The sequence below is a fragment of the Coptis chinensis genome, chromosome 8, assembly GCF_015680905.1.
Source record: "Coptis chinensis isolate HL-2020 chromosome 8, ASM1568090v1, whole genome shotgun sequence".
NCBI lineage: Eukaryota > Viridiplantae > Streptophyta > Magnoliopsida > Ranunculales > Ranunculaceae > Coptis > Coptis chinensis.
Genome location: NC_141463.1, coordinates 69707799 through 69725642, shown reverse-complemented (window position 1 = coordinate 69725642; position 17844 = coordinate 69707799). Strand labels below are relative to the sequence as shown.

Genomic DNA, 17844 nt, shown 5'->3' with positions numbered 1-17844 from the left:
CATGAAGATTATTGCAGATTACAGTATTACACTGGCCGAGTGGCAGTGCTCTTTTTTCAATAATTTCTGACTGGCTGTGTTAGCTTTAGCATTAAAGAGCAAATCTTATTTGTCTAATAACCTATATAGGCATCCATATTCCAGAGTAAGCTCATCTCCTGGCCTGCAAACTAGAATTGCACAAGCTCTTTGTGCTCTCACCTTGTGTCAGGTGCTTAGATTTTAGTGACCTGACCTGCCTTTTAGAATGCACCTGGCATACGACGCTCCCCTATGAGCTTCTTATTTTTAAATGTACTTTAATATTACAATCTTAATTTTGTGCAAAAGTGCACAACCCCTAGGAGCATGCCACACCCTCAGAATTTGCAAAATTACAATGAAGGTACGGGGATGGCATAGGTCAGTGTCCGATTCTTCTCTTGAGTAAACAATATGTGCTCTTGATTCACAACAGGCTGCCAAAAGAACCTGCAAACAGTCAAATGGACAAAATGAAGGTCAGCATATAAAACACAGACAATACTGCTAAACTGAACCCTAGGAGTGTAAAGGCACATGACGAGCTCCCTGTTTCCTCCTCAGTGCTTCATCCACATCAAATTGCAATCATCTGGTAGACACTTAATTTACTTTTCACTTAGTTGACCATCCACAGCCTAAATGTCCACCAGATAATATGATTCTAGGAAGCCATTAAATTAACTGGCATGGTTGATAGCTGAAAAGACAATAAGGAATGCGATTAGTCATAAGATTAATATAACATAATACATTCTGCACGTAGAGGTGGTTTCTTCATCTGTATGGCTAAGTTACTACTCACATGTGCTGCATAACTGTAGAAGTCGGCAACTATCTCTCGTGGCAACTTCGCATCTGACTATTAGCATCCCCAAAAGTTAGAGCGTCGTCAAACTTTCGAAAAAGAAGCTCTACTAGAACTTGCAGGGTTGATGGTAGTGAAATGATCCAAGCAGAGTTCTCCCTTCTGACCTGTAATAAGCCCCAAAAGAATACACTAAAAGCTTATTCCATCCCATCGAGTCCATGGGATTGACTGATTGTAGTATAAGATAACCTAGAAGCTTCCTAGAAACACAAGATTATTACTCCAAAGGGAAGAAGAAAGCAAGAAATGCAGGGATCCAAAGCTGAGTCTTTTGAGCAGTAGCAGCTTAATTCATATTTGATGCATGAACTTAATGCTTCTTCATGATAACACGTAATCACAAAGCAATAAAAACCAACAGTAAGATCAATACAACAGTTTCTTTGCAGGTAAGTTGACATTGTCTCCCTGGTTCACATAAGTCCTTACGAACATAACATGGAATACAAAGTTACGAAAGCATTGACATGGTAAGCATTTACATAGTAAAATACTCAAACATGGCCTATAAAAATCCGCTCAGCATATATACACTCCAGGAAAGGAAAATGATTAATGGCTTTCAATATTGTTACTAGGTACTAAATCACTGATACTCGTCACAACGTAGACCATTTTCAACAGCCATCTGCAATACAAGTAGAATCTCGTGCAAGTTGTGAGTTACAAAAGATTTTGTTATATATTACTGACTAGATTTTACTCCGCTCATTCTTTTATGATAGTATTTTATTAGTGTTAACAATAAAACACTAAAAGCAATTATTACGCCTATTTATAAATTGTGTGTGCAAGAAATACAACTTCCTATTTTTAATAATACAGGATGCAATTTTATTCCCACAAAATTAATTACTCGTACTTGTATTATAAGACGCAAAAGGAATTGAATAAATATTTATCATTAAGTACAATAAGAAATTGAATTTAAGGAAATAAGAATGGAACCTTGAGGAACTAGAACGGCAGGCACGAGATTCTGGTTTTCGTCGATGATCTCCATCTAAAATTAGAAACCCTTCCGAACTTTTTATATTGGGAGGTTGTGAGGTTATTTCAAGTCGTTGGGAACTCAAAATATCAGGTGAGATTTCGGACTAGGGAAAGACTTGTGAGCTGTGCAGTTTAATAGCCGATTAATAGGCGCGCATAGGCACTATAAGCTACTTAACCAATGCTGAAAAAATCCCGATCTAAGCGGGATCGATTAATAGCCCAATTTATACCGATTAATAGGGCGATTTAGCACAAATAGGTGTTAAAAAAACGGTGACTAATAGGTCTAAGGGTTTGTTGTTTTATGTTTTTCTCAAAACATAGTTTGTATATATAAAGTTATAGAATAAAAGACTTATAATATATAAAACCCAATTTAAACCAACTTTTCTATGATATAATTTTAGCGGAGTCATTGATGTCTTTGTGTTTTTCATATTTTATATGTTTTTTATTTGACTTATGTTGACCAATAAACTATGTAATGAGGCTGTGATTGCATTTTGGTGAATGTCGGATATGTTTCTCATTTTCATTTCACTTCAATATGCATTTAGTTAATAATTATTTGTGGCATGTGTTATAGGTTACCTATGGGAATGGAAAATCTTATTTAGAATTATCACCCGATTAATCTCCGATATATTTCGATTACTAGGCCTAATCGCTATGCACTCCTTAACCGATTAGCTACCGCTTAACGCTTAAACTGCACAGCTTGTGAGAACATATCATTTGACTTCACGTAGAGAGCTGTGATAAGGGGGCTGTTAATGGATCGGGTTACGAAGTTAAGCATTTCTACTCTCTACTTTGGATAATTTTATTTGCTTTGAAACATATTGTACATAGGCAAGTATCTAATCCAAATTAACAGTGGTAATTATATAAATAATGAAGTTTAATTTAGAGACACTGTATATTTTACAAGAGATCTGATAATTATTTTGTTTATAGTTCGCATTGAAATGCCTATAAGTTTCATAATGAATTGGTTTTTCCTGTATAGAAAAAAATGTTGCTTTCCTTGAATAGTTTTTGGAAAAAAGAAAATATTAGCCATAAAACAGGCATCAACAAGTTATTGATCTCATATAAAATGCTTATACACAACACACACCCAATTTGTCCTTCTTTTTAAATCTTTGAAATTACAATTAACATTTCATTTAACTTTAGAAAATTAAAAACTTAAAAATAAAAAATATTATGCTTTAGCTAGGAAACCACTTCAAAACTGTACAATTTACAAAAGCAAATAATTTTTAGGACTGTAATAAGAAAAATAGCCGAGGCAATGGAAAAAAAAAAAAAAGTAATTGTCACCACTCAATACGGCAAAAATATTGTAAAATGGTAGACTTTAGTGTATTCCATTTGCTTTAATTGTTTTTTTTTTTTTTTTTCTATTCCAAAATTTCAATCAATGTCTTAAAATAGATTCAAAACTAATTTCATTACAATAAACAATCAAAATTAGTGTAGAAACACATTCAACACAATACATTATCATGGATTCGATTAACCGATATAATTCATTACAACCAATATAAATATGTAAAAATATCAAGGAATCAAATAGATAACGTACCAATGAAAATATATTATGAAATATTGGGACATGAGTGTTGTTGTTTTTTCCTCCTTTTTTTACTTGTTATTTTTCCTACCAAAGAATTACAATAAATGTTTATAAAACTCTTACCAAAAGTATTGTCCTGTGAATGAAAAATAGATATAAAGAACAATCCGTGAGAAGATACGAGACTAATGACGAGGTTTTCGTTTTCGTTTTTTGTATGTTACGTACGATGTATGTGTAGGTGTAGATTAGGTAACAAATCAATATTCATATAAATTGTTTTATAATTATTCTTATATATATATATATATATATATATATATATATATATACTAACCATAAAGAACATTTCTCCTAAAAATTCAACTCGGATATCCTTAAATAAAATTGTTTTCCAAATATAAAACACCCACAACTTCACCTACAAAATGATTTAAACCCTAAAAATTGTCAAACGAGTTTTTTTGTAGAGATGTTCTTTATAGTTAGCATATGCACAAAAGATCTACTTTAAATCATTTTGTAAAGTTGTGGGTGTTTTAGAACATTTCTACAAAATATATATATTAGTTTTTTTCCCCCAAATTTTAGGGTGAGCGATTTGACCCCCTAGCTCCGCCTACGCCTATGAGCTACTACACTTACTGTCTTTGTTGTGTTAAGAAGAGTGGTTTGCCCATATATGCCACCAAGCTTTAATATATATATATATATATATATATATATATATATATATATATATATATATATATATATATATATTTTTTTTCCCCAAATTTTAGGGTGAGCCAGGATGTACCCTGGGACCCCCTAGCTCCGCCATTGTCTATGAGCTACTACACTTACGCTATTAAACTTGTCTGTAGTCGGTTGCCGCTACGTCTTCTGTTTGTGTTAAGAAGAGTGGTTTGCCCATATATGCCACCAAGCTTTAGTCCCTGTTGCCAGCATGCATCCTTGTCGAGCATTTATCTCTGTTGAGAAATTAATCTCTTTTTCAAGTATGAATGATGTTCAACCATTCCACTTTATTCTTTGTTTTGTGTCATGCACTTTTGATTCTTCAGTAGACTTCATCAAACTAAAAAACATTAATTGCCGCTTTTGATTGGGATTCAATCCATATATTCTTCCATCCCATACTGGTGGCTTGTGTAACTCCCTCAAGAATAGTTTGGGAGTTAGCTATTCTTAATTATCAACCACCTAGGACAACCCAACTGGAATCTTGGAATCTCAAGTCAGTAATATAATTTCTTTTTAAAGGCTTTAATGGCTTGATGCATCTCCAACAATATTCCTTTTCTTGTCTAAAGGGTTGTTTCAATGCCAATAAAGACAAGTTTACACCAAGGATTTCAAAACTGTACAATTTACAAAAGCAAAAAAAAAATTAGGACTCTAATAAGAAAAATAGTGGAGGCAATGGAAAAAAAAAAAAAAAAAAAAATTGTCACCACTCAATACGGCAAAAACATTGTAAAATGGTAGACTTTAGTGTATTTCATTTTGTCTACACTTACATGTTTGCTTTAATTGTTTTCTTTCTATTCCAAAATTTCAATCAATGTCTTAAAATAGATTCAAAACTAATTTCTTTTCGATAAACAATCAAAATTAGTGTAGAAACATATTCAACACAATACATTATCATGGATTCGATTAACCGATATAATTCATTACAACCAATATAAATATGTAAAAATATCAAGGAAGAAAATGTTTAGATAACGTACCAATGAAAATATATTATGAAATATTGGGATGTGAGTGTTGTTGTTTTTTTCCTCCATTTATTTACTTTTTATTTTTCCTACCAAAGAATTACAATAAATGTTTATAAAACTCTTACCAAAAGTATTGTTCTATGAATGAAAAATAGATATAAAGAATAATCCGTGAGAATATATGAGACTGATGATGAGGTTTTCTTTTTCGTTTTTGGTATGTTACGTACGATGTATGTGTAGGTGTAGATTAGGTAACAAATCAATATTCATATAAATTGTTTTATAATTATTCTTATATATATAGTTTTTTTTTTTTTCCAAATTTGAGGGTGAGCCAGGATGTACCTTGGGACCCCCCTAGCTCCACCACTGTCTATAAGCTACTACACTTACACTATTAAACTTGTCTGTAGTCGGTTGCCACTACGTTTTCTGTTCGCGTCAGGAAGAGTGGTTTACCCATATATGCCCTATTTCCAGCATGCATCCTTGTCGAGCACTTATCTCTGTTAAGAAATTAATCTCCTTTCAAGTATGAATGATGTTCAACCGCTCCACTTTACTCTTTGTTTTGTGTCATGCACTTTTGATTCTTCAGTAGACTTCATCAAACTAAAAAACATTAATTGCTGCTTTTGATTGGGATTCAATCCATATATTCTTCCACCCCATACTGGTGGCTTGTGTAACTCCCTCAAGAATAGTTTGGCAGTTAGCTATTCTTAATTGTCAACCACCTAGGCCAACCCAACTGGAATCTTGGAATCTCAAGTCGGTAATATAATTTTTTCTTTAAAGGTTGTAATGGCTTGATGCATCTCTAACAATATTCCTTTTCTTGTCTAAAGGGTTGTTTCAATGCCAATAAAGACAAGTTTACACCAAGGATTTCTTTGTACAGTCTCTATGGTCCCCTAATCCTCCCCAATAAAAATAAACTGGGACTCCTACATAAGATTCCTAATAAGCAGTCCATTCTCTCAACTAAAACTCCTACTCCATGAACATATCCAATGCCAGTACTTTCTTATCTGTTGACAACTTGTTTGATAAAAGAATTAAGGATGGTAGTTAAGTGTCAATGGTTATAACTATGAAGTTTCACAGGTCAGAAGCCCATGAGGCAAAGTTTGAGATGTACGTTCTATTTCTTATAAATTTTCTTCAGTGATGCCATGAGATCACATTCAAGTATCCAACTAAAGGAAATAGGAAGTATGAATGGAGTCTCTTAGAGCAAGTCCAATGGGGGGCCTATATGGGCTGTTAAAGGCAAATATAGCACCTCAACCACAAAAATGTCATTCCAATGGGGATGCTAAAAAGTTCTTAAATTTGGAAGGAGTAAAAATCCAAGCCAAAGTTAAGACCTTCGCTAGCAGCTGCCATAATAAGTTTCGGGATACAGACGGCATAGTTTCTACCATATGTTGGTTATTTATGTACAGACGGCAAAAACTATGTCGTCTGTCTCCCGTTTTAATTAAATGGACGGACGACAGAAACTATGCCGTCTGTACCTGGCAGACGCAAAAACTAAGAAATTTTGTTCTTCTATTCATATACAAATTTCCTAAAAATTCATATCCATTTCACTCTATTCATTCCATTTCACTCACGCCACAATCTATTACTATTCATTCCACAACTCAACAATCCACATATCCATTCAACTAACCAAAATTCATTCATTAAACAAACATAATTCAATTCATTCATTAAACATAATCCATAGAAACATTATCAATCAATACAAACATAAAAAATAAAATAAACTAATTTCGACTTAAACCCTCACCAGGTTGCCTTTTCTTTGATTTACTCCCTCACTATGATTCTCGCAATATCATTTCTAGAATATGCGCTTCTAACTCTGTGACTCTATCATGTGACTTTTGCTTATCTTCTCACTCAGCCACCAAATAATGATAGTATTCGTCGGTTGTAGTCATAACCGAATTGCGCATCTCATGCATCATTAGCTGCGACTCGGCATATCGCGCTCTAAGTGTAGCCTACAAAAAAATCAATAACTTTAAAAAAAATCATCACTATAAACCAAATATAATTCAAGTTTCAAAATATAAACCAAATACTAACCTCATCTAGAGTGTCAAAATCTGGGATAAGGTTCGAAAGATAACTTTGATTAACATGAGGTATAGGTATAGCGACATGCATTCCCTGAGATGTAATTATGTCATAACTCCATAGGTTGTCCAGATCGGAAGGAGCTGGAACAAAAGACTCGTAAGGACCTTGAGATGAAGAGTAAGGCTCAGTAGGGTGTAGGATACGCAAATCACTTCTAATAGTCTTATGTCCCACAAAGTCTATGTTAGCAGCTCTGTACATGTTAGCAGGTAATATAAGACCCCTTGAGATGCGATCCCAGTAATTATCGCAGTCATTATTCACATATATTTAAATATAGAGAAGCTTGTGGCCACAAGTCTTCATTCATTCTAAGATAGGACCTCCATTGACTGGCTCTTCCCAATGGACACATATTCTCTGGAAGAGGGTGTGGGATGAAAGGTGTCCCAACGATTTGGTGACAACACCTATCGCCCAGGTACCACACGATGATACCTCCAAACTCAAAGACGATTCGGCACATTGTAAGATTATACGAAAGACCTACACGGTGAATCGCCTCACGTAACCAAACATTATCCATGGTATCTCCCTCCACATCATCAACATTTAATTGCATATATCGAGTATGAAACCATGGTGTCCATTGTATCGTCAATGACGACCTAGTCTCGAGTTGGTTACGATCTAAGTGAATGTTGTGGCGTCCTTGACTATTTCGGCGATCTTTAAAGTCATTCATCCATGCTCTAATCCGTGGGACGATATCACGGTCCAAGTTCGGTCTCAGAAGAGGAGTCATGGTAGGTATGTACTCATGCCACCAATAATATCATAAAAACAAAATATCAAAATCAAACTTGTATGTAATTTAAAAATTATAATACTATCATAAAGTTATAATACTAAAAATTTAAAGCTTACTTGTAAAAGAAGGGTGAAGCCACCACATTGACCATCCGCATCATTAGTTGTGACTCGACACACTTGATCCAACGCGTAAATCAAAGCTCCAAACATAGCACCACCCCAATCATTCTAATGCATGTATTCTAACTAAACCAAACACTTTATCCAACCTAATCTCAGTGAACTATCACCCGTAGGGAAGAAACACTGCGTGATAAAGTAAAAATATAATACTCGCAAATATCTATCTTGATTTGTACTCATCGGGCACCAACCTTCGTCACTCTCTTTCGTTTTCTCCATGAACTCATTCACAAAAAAGGAGGGTTTGATACCCCCTTTAGCCCAAGCTCCGACCGTATATTCGATTAACTTTGCTGTGCATAATCAAAAGTCGCGAACCAACCTTCTCCAAACATAATGGCATTTCCCCTTCCTACGTTCATTTTTTGTGAGCATAGTAACATCCATTGGAGTGATGCCTATCTCGCCTTGTGGAAAGTAGAAAATGTGAGTTGTGTCCCACCACTGCTCAATCAAAGCGAATATAAAACCACGGTCGGCGTTTTGATAACCACATCGAAACAATAACCCAAACGGAGATTGTAAAATTTCATTTATTATGCTTTCAAAACAATCTCCTTTGTCAAGCATTATCTTCCACCAATTGTTCGCGGATGCCCAACAATACCGCAATTTCATCTCCCCCTCCCTCCCTAAACATTTATTCAAAACACTTCATTAAAATTAAAGAAAATACAAATTATGATGTTAAATAAATCAAATTTAACGATCAATTGCTTACCATATTTACACGATGAGATATGTGAGTTTTCGGGTTTGTATCCAATGTAGCATGTGTTAGTAGATCGACTGGATCCGGAAATTGAATTACTGGAGGGTTTTGCAAATTATAGACTTCGTTTCCATCCTCATTCACGTTTAGCACTGACGTTGACTTTTATGTCAATCTACTAACTGATTTTCGACCGAAAAATCGTTTACCCTTGTTACTCATTTTGCGTGGCACCTGTAATTCAATCAACAATATCTTCTTTATAACTTCAATTTAAATAAAACGCACAATTTCAAACTAACATTCTAACATCAATTCCAACATTCTAATACAAACATTCTAATTCAATCACAATTCTAATTCAATTCAATTCAATCACAATTCTAATTCAATTCTAAAATCAACATTCAATTCAATTCTAAAATCGAATTTGCAATTCTAATTCAATTCTAAAATCAATTCAATCACAATTCAATTCAATTCAATTCAATCACAATTCAATTCAATTCAATTCTAAAATCAACATTCAATTCAATTCTAAAATCGAATTTGCAATTCTAATTCAATTCTAAAATCAATTCAATCACAATTCTAATTCAACCACAATTCAATTCAATTCAATTCTAAAATCAACTTTTATTCAATTCTAAAATCCCTTTAACCTCAAAATTCCAACATTCAAACATTCAATTAACATTTCTAAAATCGAATTTCAATAAGACAGAGTGAAACTTACGAGTATTGAGCACAAAACCCATGTGGCATTCCCACTGTTGCACCAAATTGAAAAAGTCAAAAAAAGAACCCACGCAACATTGTCACTGCCGCACCGCATCTGCATCCGAAACCGCAAATTTGCATCCACGGATGCGGCTAGACAGGTGATATATACCTCCACATTTGCCTCCACCTAGAGATGGTTTTTTGTGAAATTCCGAATAGTGGAGGCAAATATGCATGTGATACCTCCACTAAGAGATGCTCTAAGAACTTATAATTATAATAATGATCAAGTGAACAGTAAACACACCTTACCATTGAAATTTGAGGACTCAAAATGCAAGTTATTTAAGAAGTGAGGGGTTCTAGGACATATCTTATCTTAACACGTAAACAAACTCAAAATCGTTAGGGCATTTCTAAGTTTTGGATTAGGCTAATTTTTTGTATATATGATTTCCTAACTATTCTAAACATTGTCATAAATAATCAAAAAAATCAAAAATTTCTAAACTTGTCAAATATAGTATAAAAAATGGTGAAAATGAACGGTCTACAATTAGCCAAATATTGTAAATTGTTAACTACATTTGATAAGTTTGGAATTTTTTTATTTTTTTGATTATTTGTGACAATGTTTAGAATAGTTAAGAAATCATATCTACAAAAAATTAGTTTAATCCAAAACTTATAAATACCCTAACGATTTTGAGTTTGTTTACGTGTTAAGATAAAATATGTCCCTAAAACCACCTCCCATTTAAGAATTAGAGAATATGGGTCTAAAAGTCTTGAAAGGTGGATTCCCTGAGATATGGCCTATGGGCCAAAGGGCCAAAAGAATATCACACTAATAAGATTTATACGACTATAGGCATTGTCACCAAATTCGGCGTTTAAAACCCGATATATTGGCAAGGCGTCTTGTTCTAGTTTAAAATCCGGGTTTTTAAAAAAAAAACGCGTTTTAAACTTAAAAAACGTTTAAAACCCGAGATTTTGAAAATCTCCCATTTAATTTTTTTTTTTTTTTTTCTAAAAGAAAAAGCGAGAAGAAAAAGGGATTTTGAAGTTTACCTTTTTGAAGAGTGAGTGTTAGATTGACTTATTGAGACAGTTCTATTTTGCTTTGGACTATTAATAATTAGAAATTTTAAAATTATTAATTTATTTGTAGTACTTGATTATGGCATTATGGTTGGTAATCAGTAGTATCTTATTTAGAGTCGTGTTTTGGTACTGAATCTAAAACTTTTAGTATTTGGATGAGTAATGATAATTTGATACTTTCATGTATTTGAATTTTCTTTCATTTGTATTATTATTATTTTTATTTTATGTGCCTATTCTTTTTTCCACTCTTATAAAAAATCAAACTCATTATATATTATATTTTTTATCATCGGTTTTTACCGTTTCTTTTACGTATTATACATTTTAAAACCCGTTTTTTTATGCCCACGTTTTTTTACGTTTTTTTCCCGAGACGTTCCGTTTAAAACACGAACTAAGTTTTTTTTCAAATACACCGTTTTAAACCCGTACGGTGATTGGTGAAAATGACTATAGGCAATGTAACAAGATTCTTCATGTTTTTCACTTTTTTTTTTGGGTAGTCAACAAGAATTCACTTCTAATTTCTCACTGATGCTCTGTTTTTGCTTGTAGCTGCCAATTCCAACCTCTTCCGAGAATACATTGGAGCAGAATCGAACTCAATCAAGTTCACAGACGTGCCTATAAATCCTGGCGTAGAATTCCACTTCATCCTTTCTTTCGTCATTGATTACACCACCAATGAAAACTCCCCGTCGCCTACTAATGGGAAGTTCAACGTATTTTGGGAGACTGGCCATCTAGGTCCAGGAGGTCCAGGAGAAGTTGCTTCTATAAAAGACACCACTCCAATGTCAAGGTCGCTATCAGCTATTCAGCTTAGGAGGAAACAGTGTCGGCAATAAGGATGCTTATTTCGCACCAAAATCAATTGACTCTTGGGTTGAAAATGCCTGTTTCTTCATTAACCAGAATCATAAAAATGTATCATATTGATGGTATAGATGTGGATTATGATCACTTTAAACCTGACCCCAACACGTTTGCTGAGTGCATTGGAAGGCTCATAGTAGCACTAAAGAAAAGTGGGACGATCTCATTTGCATCAATAGCTCCATATGACGATGGTCCTATTCAAAGCCATTACATATTTACATTGCGTTGTGGAGGAAAAATGGCCATGCAATAGACTACGTAAACTTCCAATTCTACGCATACGACAAGGGCATCAGTGTTTCACAATATGTGAGATTTTTCAATGAACAGGCCTCAAATTATGAAGGGGGGCAGATTCTTGCAAGTATCATTAGTGATGCTAGTGGAGGTATAGACCCTGATGACGGGTTCTTTAAAGCTTGCAACGAGCTTAAGGGGCAGAAAAAGCTTGGGGGTATTTTCGTATGGAGTGCTGCTGATGATTCTGCGAAACAAGGCTTTAAGAGCATTCCCAATGCAAGTCATGAGGAGAGGAAATTGAGAGTTTTCACTTTTGAATACCAAAAAACCCTTGCCCAATGCAAAGGTGACAAAGTCGGTGACTTCTAACTAAGTCACAACAAGGGTAACACTTGCTACTGAGATTTTCATTGAGTTGTGAGCTTCAGACGGAATGTTTTATTCCATCTCGTGTGTTTTTTTATTTAAAAAATTGGTTTTTTTTCGGACGGAATGTTTTCCGGCCGTGTGTTTTTTCGGTTTTTTTTTTAACTTCGGACGGGATGTTTCATTCTGTTCGGCGCGTTTTTTCCATTTTTACATTCAGACAAAATCAAACGGAATCAAACATTCCGTCCGAAGTTTAAAGTCACCTCTGTATTGGGTAACTTTTTTTTATTTTTCACCACAAAAGTAGCAAAGAGGGGAAATAGTTCTACGTGAAAGTGAAAAAAAAGTTGCTTTGGGAATGCTCAAATTGGGTTAATTGCTTCTAAATGATTCTTGATAGACAACAAAATGCATTGTTTGACCCTTCAATTGGTTGAAATCTTCTGTAACATGGTCATCTAAAAGGAAGAAACGTTGCTACCACTTCAGTTATTCTTAAAACGTTTGGTGTTTTTCCAAGTAAATGAATTGATCATTGCATTTTCCATTCCTAAAAGAATTTAAATTGATAGTTTCAGGGCAACCAAAATGTGGCCTTAGGCTAGAGCTTTATTGTTTATTTCCTAGACCATCTATAATCACAAAAAAAAAAAAATCACTATATATTCACAATTTTATTATAAATTAAGAACGAAAATCTAGCATTATGACTCAAATCGAATGAAAAAACAACGAAAACATAACCAAATAAACATCAAAACTATAAAAAAATAAAATAAAAATAGATTCATATTGAAATAAATAAATCAAATCAAATAATAATAATAATAATAAATCAAATTTCACAAAAACTGTGAGTTAATTAATGATGAATTGATGATTAACCATTTAGAACTCAAAAGTGAAATTGACAAATGGTTAAACTTGAAATTAGTGAAATAGAACAAGTGAGAGAGAAAAATTTAATGAGAGAAGTTTAATGACAATTTCTTTAATTAAGAGGCCACTAAATGTGGGATTTTCCGATTTGTTTTATTCTTCCAAAAACAATTTGTTAAATGGTGTTTTCCTACAAAAACTGAAATTACTACGGCTTTTGTAGCCATTGATTAATATTAATACATTGAATTGATTTAGAAATTTAGCGTGGATAGAAAACCCATTTGTAAACAAATTTATCCATTTTTTTCTTTATAAAATTAAATAATAAATAAATATGTGGATAAATTTATGAGGCCTTCCAAATTTGAGGCCTGGCATAGTTTGAAAAGGGTTGAGCCGGCATTTAGTTTCAAAGCATTTTCTCAGCTAGATTTAGCACAGGAAACAGGTGAAATCATGCAATTCAAAATAAGCTAATTTGCAAAACAAATTTTGCATTTGAAAAACAAACATCTAGAATATAACAGCGGAAATAGAATATAACAGCTGCTACAATTACAAAGCATTAAGACCTTCAAGTTGGCCTTCTTTAGTTAAATACCAGCCCTTTCAAAGAGTTTAAAGCTTTCAAATGTCATGCTTATTACTTTCAGATCTGTGCGTCTAATTTCTTATCAAACCAGGAATATAACTTCATGTACTACAAATTCTGAGTAAAAGAGGAAATAAAAGCAAAACAGAAAAGCAACGCCATATGTTTGAATGAATAAGAACATGGAGTTTACACGCAACCAGAGACCTAGATGATCGCAAAATCACAAGTCCTGATCAAGATATGGGTCTCTTGGAGAGTTCGCTCCACCCCTCAAGTATTCTGTAACACTGTCAGAAACTGTAGAAGCCACCTTAGTCAACAACGAGGTGCTGCGGGTCACCAATGAAGTGCTGCGTTTCAACCACCCAGCCTGCTCTTCGTTATGTTCTTCAGCCCTGCTCCTTAGTTCTTCCTCAAGTAGGATATCATGCCACCTCTTTGTCATGAACTCTTTCACAGCTTCAACTCCATTATTCACAATATCCATAGGAGGAATGACAAGTGGGTTCTGCTCCAGGTTAAGTTTGTTCAAATTGTCGAGCCGACCAAATGTATTTGGAAGAGCATGAATTTGGTTGTTGCTAAGATCAAGCTCCCTAAGATTGATCAAATCCCCAAACGTATTAGGAAGCTCTCTGAGGTCACTGAAGTTGCTGCTGAGATTCAGGATCTCAAGATTTGTCAGTCGCCCAAGAGCATATGGCAGACTGTGAAGCTCATTGAAATGGGCATCCATATAGCGCAAAGACCTCATCTCGCAAATGGAAGTTGGAAAGGATCGGATCTTATTGTATTGAATAGAGAGCCTACTTAGATTCACTAGTTCATACCCAATGCTTGTTGGCAAATATGCCAGAGAATTGTAACCTACTTCCAGCTGTACCAGTGATCTAGATTACAATACAATGAATTAACTCATGACATGAAAAAAAATTTGAAACACAAGGTGGGTTTATGAATAGACAGAAGATGATGGATACCTGCAATGAGAGATGCTGTCAGGTAAGACCTTCAGCTTGTTTGAGGAAACATCCAGAATTTTAAGGTTAAACAACAATCCAATGGAATCTGGCAGAGACTCCAAAAGGTTGGAAGAAAGATAAAGCTCCTCCAGACGTTCTAGCCCTGCTATTGAATCAGGTACAGTCTGTTCGCACAAGCACAAAGCAGATAAAAATCAGAGTCAGATATGAAAATTCCCAAACATTTTATAAGAACAACTCTCTTGTTTGGCAAAAAACAGAACAGATGCAATTTTCCACTACCATCCTTGTGGTAGAACTGCTGCAATGTTTCCACACTAATTATGAGGTCAGAGTTTTGAACTTGCAGACACACTGTATTAAGCATCCCGCCGATGAACTAATGTACTAAAAACAAAACCCTAATAAAAATTACTGTATTCCACTTCTTTTCTTCCACTTCTTCTTGAATGCTACCAAAATCAATAGTACTAAATGATACAAAAAGTCAATTCTTGAAAGAGAATCCATAGCACCCTTTCTAGCTTATAACCGCATACTCTACTAAATAGCTTGTATAAATAGCTATGTATAACAATGTTATCAAAGCCAAGTATGGGTTAGATAGATTAGGGAGGGACACCATGCCCGGCCAGTACTTTCAAAGCAGAAATATGGGCACCGTGGAAAGGCATTATAAATCAGAATGAAGAGTGCTAAAAAATGTGAAATACAAGGGGGGGAGCTGGGGAGAAATTATTATTTTAGGAAGACAAACAACTTGGAGATCAATCCCTCAAGAGTATGAGGTAGTATGCATAATATCCACAAAGAAGACACACACAATCAAGGTCCTCTACAGGGAGGTTGAGATACTCTCTTGCTTTGACAATTGCTCCAGAAGCACTTTGTGAGCTTAAAAGTGAAATCTACTGTTCAATAACTAGTTAAGAGTTGAACACCCTTCGATGAAAGGTACTTCCATTTAAAAAGGTACTAAAATGTCTAAACCACTATTATCTACGCGCGCTAGTCTAGAGAATTCAAAAATAACATGTGAAAAGAGAGCAGTACGGAACTGCTATCAATCAACTAGCACATAGAACATGTGTATATCAAGAGTAAATTAAAAAGCATATTCCACAACTGTGGTTGAGAAAATCTGGGGTTTGTTGGTTTAATCTCCTCCATGTTATTTTTTCCTTCCTTTACTTTCACCATCGCAAGTGTATATAGAGTATAATGAGTAAGAACAAAATAAATTAATTTCCTCTTCTTTCCGAGTTTCCGAGTGCACCTCTGTTAGACAACTTTGTACTAGTCAATAAAAATGTAAAGAGTAACCAAATTGGAACAGGAAACAGTAAGCACTATGCTATCACCAATCACATAGATTTTCTATCAAGAGAGCAAAAATAGATCTTCCCAAGTGAAGTTAAGATAAAGTTGGTTTGATATTCTTCTCTGCCTTTTTCTCCACCACAAGTGTACAGTAAGTTAACATAACACCATTAAGGAGAAACAAGATGTCTGTCTTCAAGATGTTTGTCTTTGGAAATTCTGGCAAAAATATATATGCGGATGATTGAGTCTACATTAAAAAGAACAATATCACTTTAGAAAACCAGTAAAGAAGTCGTGACGTGTCTAACATGGACGCAAATGGAGACTTCACTTTGACCTCTGCATATTAAGAAATGTGTTTGCAAGTTTCTAAAATGCAGTTCTGGAACAAAGTAGTGATGTACTACAGCTATAACAAACATGAGGGTCATTATCACACACATATATGAATTGTGAATAAACCATAATTAGGATCCTAAGATCTGGTTACACTTCAAAGAAAAAAATATCCGTTGGGTTTGCAACCTTATATTTCATTCAACAATTTTATACTCAAGTTCCTCAATTACCTGGGCAATCCAGCATATCCAAATATTAGCAAAACGCATACCTTGGTAGGAGCTCTGCCGCATTTGCGCAAATCATGACAAGCGTTGATTTTCACACAAACTTATGATTCTAGCAGTTTCAAGATGGATACATTGATCAAATCAAGGACAATTTATCACTATGCAAATACACATCAATATCACTATGCAAATATCAATTCAATATTTTTTCTAATTTCTTCCATTGCAACTTGTCATAATCTCAAAAACAAATGAAAGACAGATAGTAAAGAAACTAACCACAAGTTCATTTCTTGAAAGATTAAGAGCAACCAATCCACGAAGCTTCCCAAACTCCTCAGGAAGAAACCTCAATTTCCTTTCCGGTAACTCCACCCTCTCCAATCCTTTCTCGGCCTTGCGCAAAATTTCTATCACTTCCTCATTCACCTCATCCTCCTCCAGCACCTCCACCTTTTCTTCCACCCCTTTCCCCGCCGCAACAGCTGAATAATAAATCTTCTGCAACCGATTCTCAGCATCTCTCAATAAATTCTCATAAGCTTCATGCAATTCATCCAGTCTCACCACCGCTTTATAAATCTCTCTCTCTTTCTCTGCTTCTGGTTTTGGACTCAATACAATCTCTTCCATCTTCTGAGATAAATTTGCCTCGATTTCAGCAATCTTGGTCCGGGCTGAGTCAACCGATTCATGATCGGGTCGATCACCAAGAGATTGTAAAACCGACCGGGTTTGCGAAACCTCGGAGATAGCTAGTTTCATTGATTTAATCACCTCTGGGTCGTTCAAATGAGGCATTAACTGGGCATTGTTTGTTGCATGGGATGCTTGTGCTTGTTCTATGTCGAAACTCGGTTTGGGTCCAAAATGAGGGATTCTAGACATTACATAGGATAGCATGGGGAATTTTGTCGGGTTTGGCTCCATTGTTTTTCAAAAGGGGAAACCTTATACAACACAACCTAGCAATGAATAAAATGTTTTAAAACGATGATAAATATATTGAGAAAAAAGCAAAATAATAACAACTTTTACGAATTTGATTCTGTCGCTGCAGGCAATCCGGATGAAACAGAAAGTTTCAATGGGCCGGTCTTGACTTTTTATCTGGGCTGCTCCGGAGGCCCGGGACATAATCTCGTAGTCCACCCATAAATTTAGTCATT

At 34.7% G+C, this 17844-nt stretch overlaps 1 protein-coding gene, 1 long non-coding RNA gene and 1 pseudogene across 2 annotated transcripts; 1 reads left to right on the top strand and 2 right to left on the bottom strand.

The window, feature by feature from the left end:
- Positions 1 to 240: 240 nt before the first annotated feature.
- On the bottom strand, positions 241 to 1979 carry LOC147482708 (uncharacterized). Its single transcript, XR_015203549.1, has 4 exons — positions 1841 to 1979; positions 827 to 996; positions 559 to 721; positions 241 to 471 (listed from the first exon to the last, which is right to left on the bottom strand). It is a non-coding gene; the product is annotated as an uncharacterized LOC147482708 (long non-coding RNA).
- A 5574-nt stretch (positions 1980 to 7553) lies between these two features.
- Positions 7554 to 12323, top strand: LOC147482707 (chitinase 2 pseudogene; annotated as a pseudogene).
- Positions 12324 to 13822: 1499 nt separating this feature from the next.
- LOC147482706 (plant intracellular Ras-group-related LRR protein 3-like) lies at positions 13823 to 17831 on the bottom strand. The gene is made up of 3 exons (XM_086576730.1): positions 16955 to 17831; positions 14781 to 14947; positions 13823 to 14690 (listed from the first exon to the last, which is right to left on the bottom strand). The coding sequence occupies exons 1-3, from the start codon at positions 17603 to 17605 to the stop codon at positions 14021 to 14023; spliced, it is 1488 nt and encodes a 495-aa protein (XP_086432856.1). The 5' UTR covers positions 17606 to 17831; the 3' UTR covers positions 13823 to 14020.
- Positions 17832 to 17844: the final 13 nt, after the last annotated feature.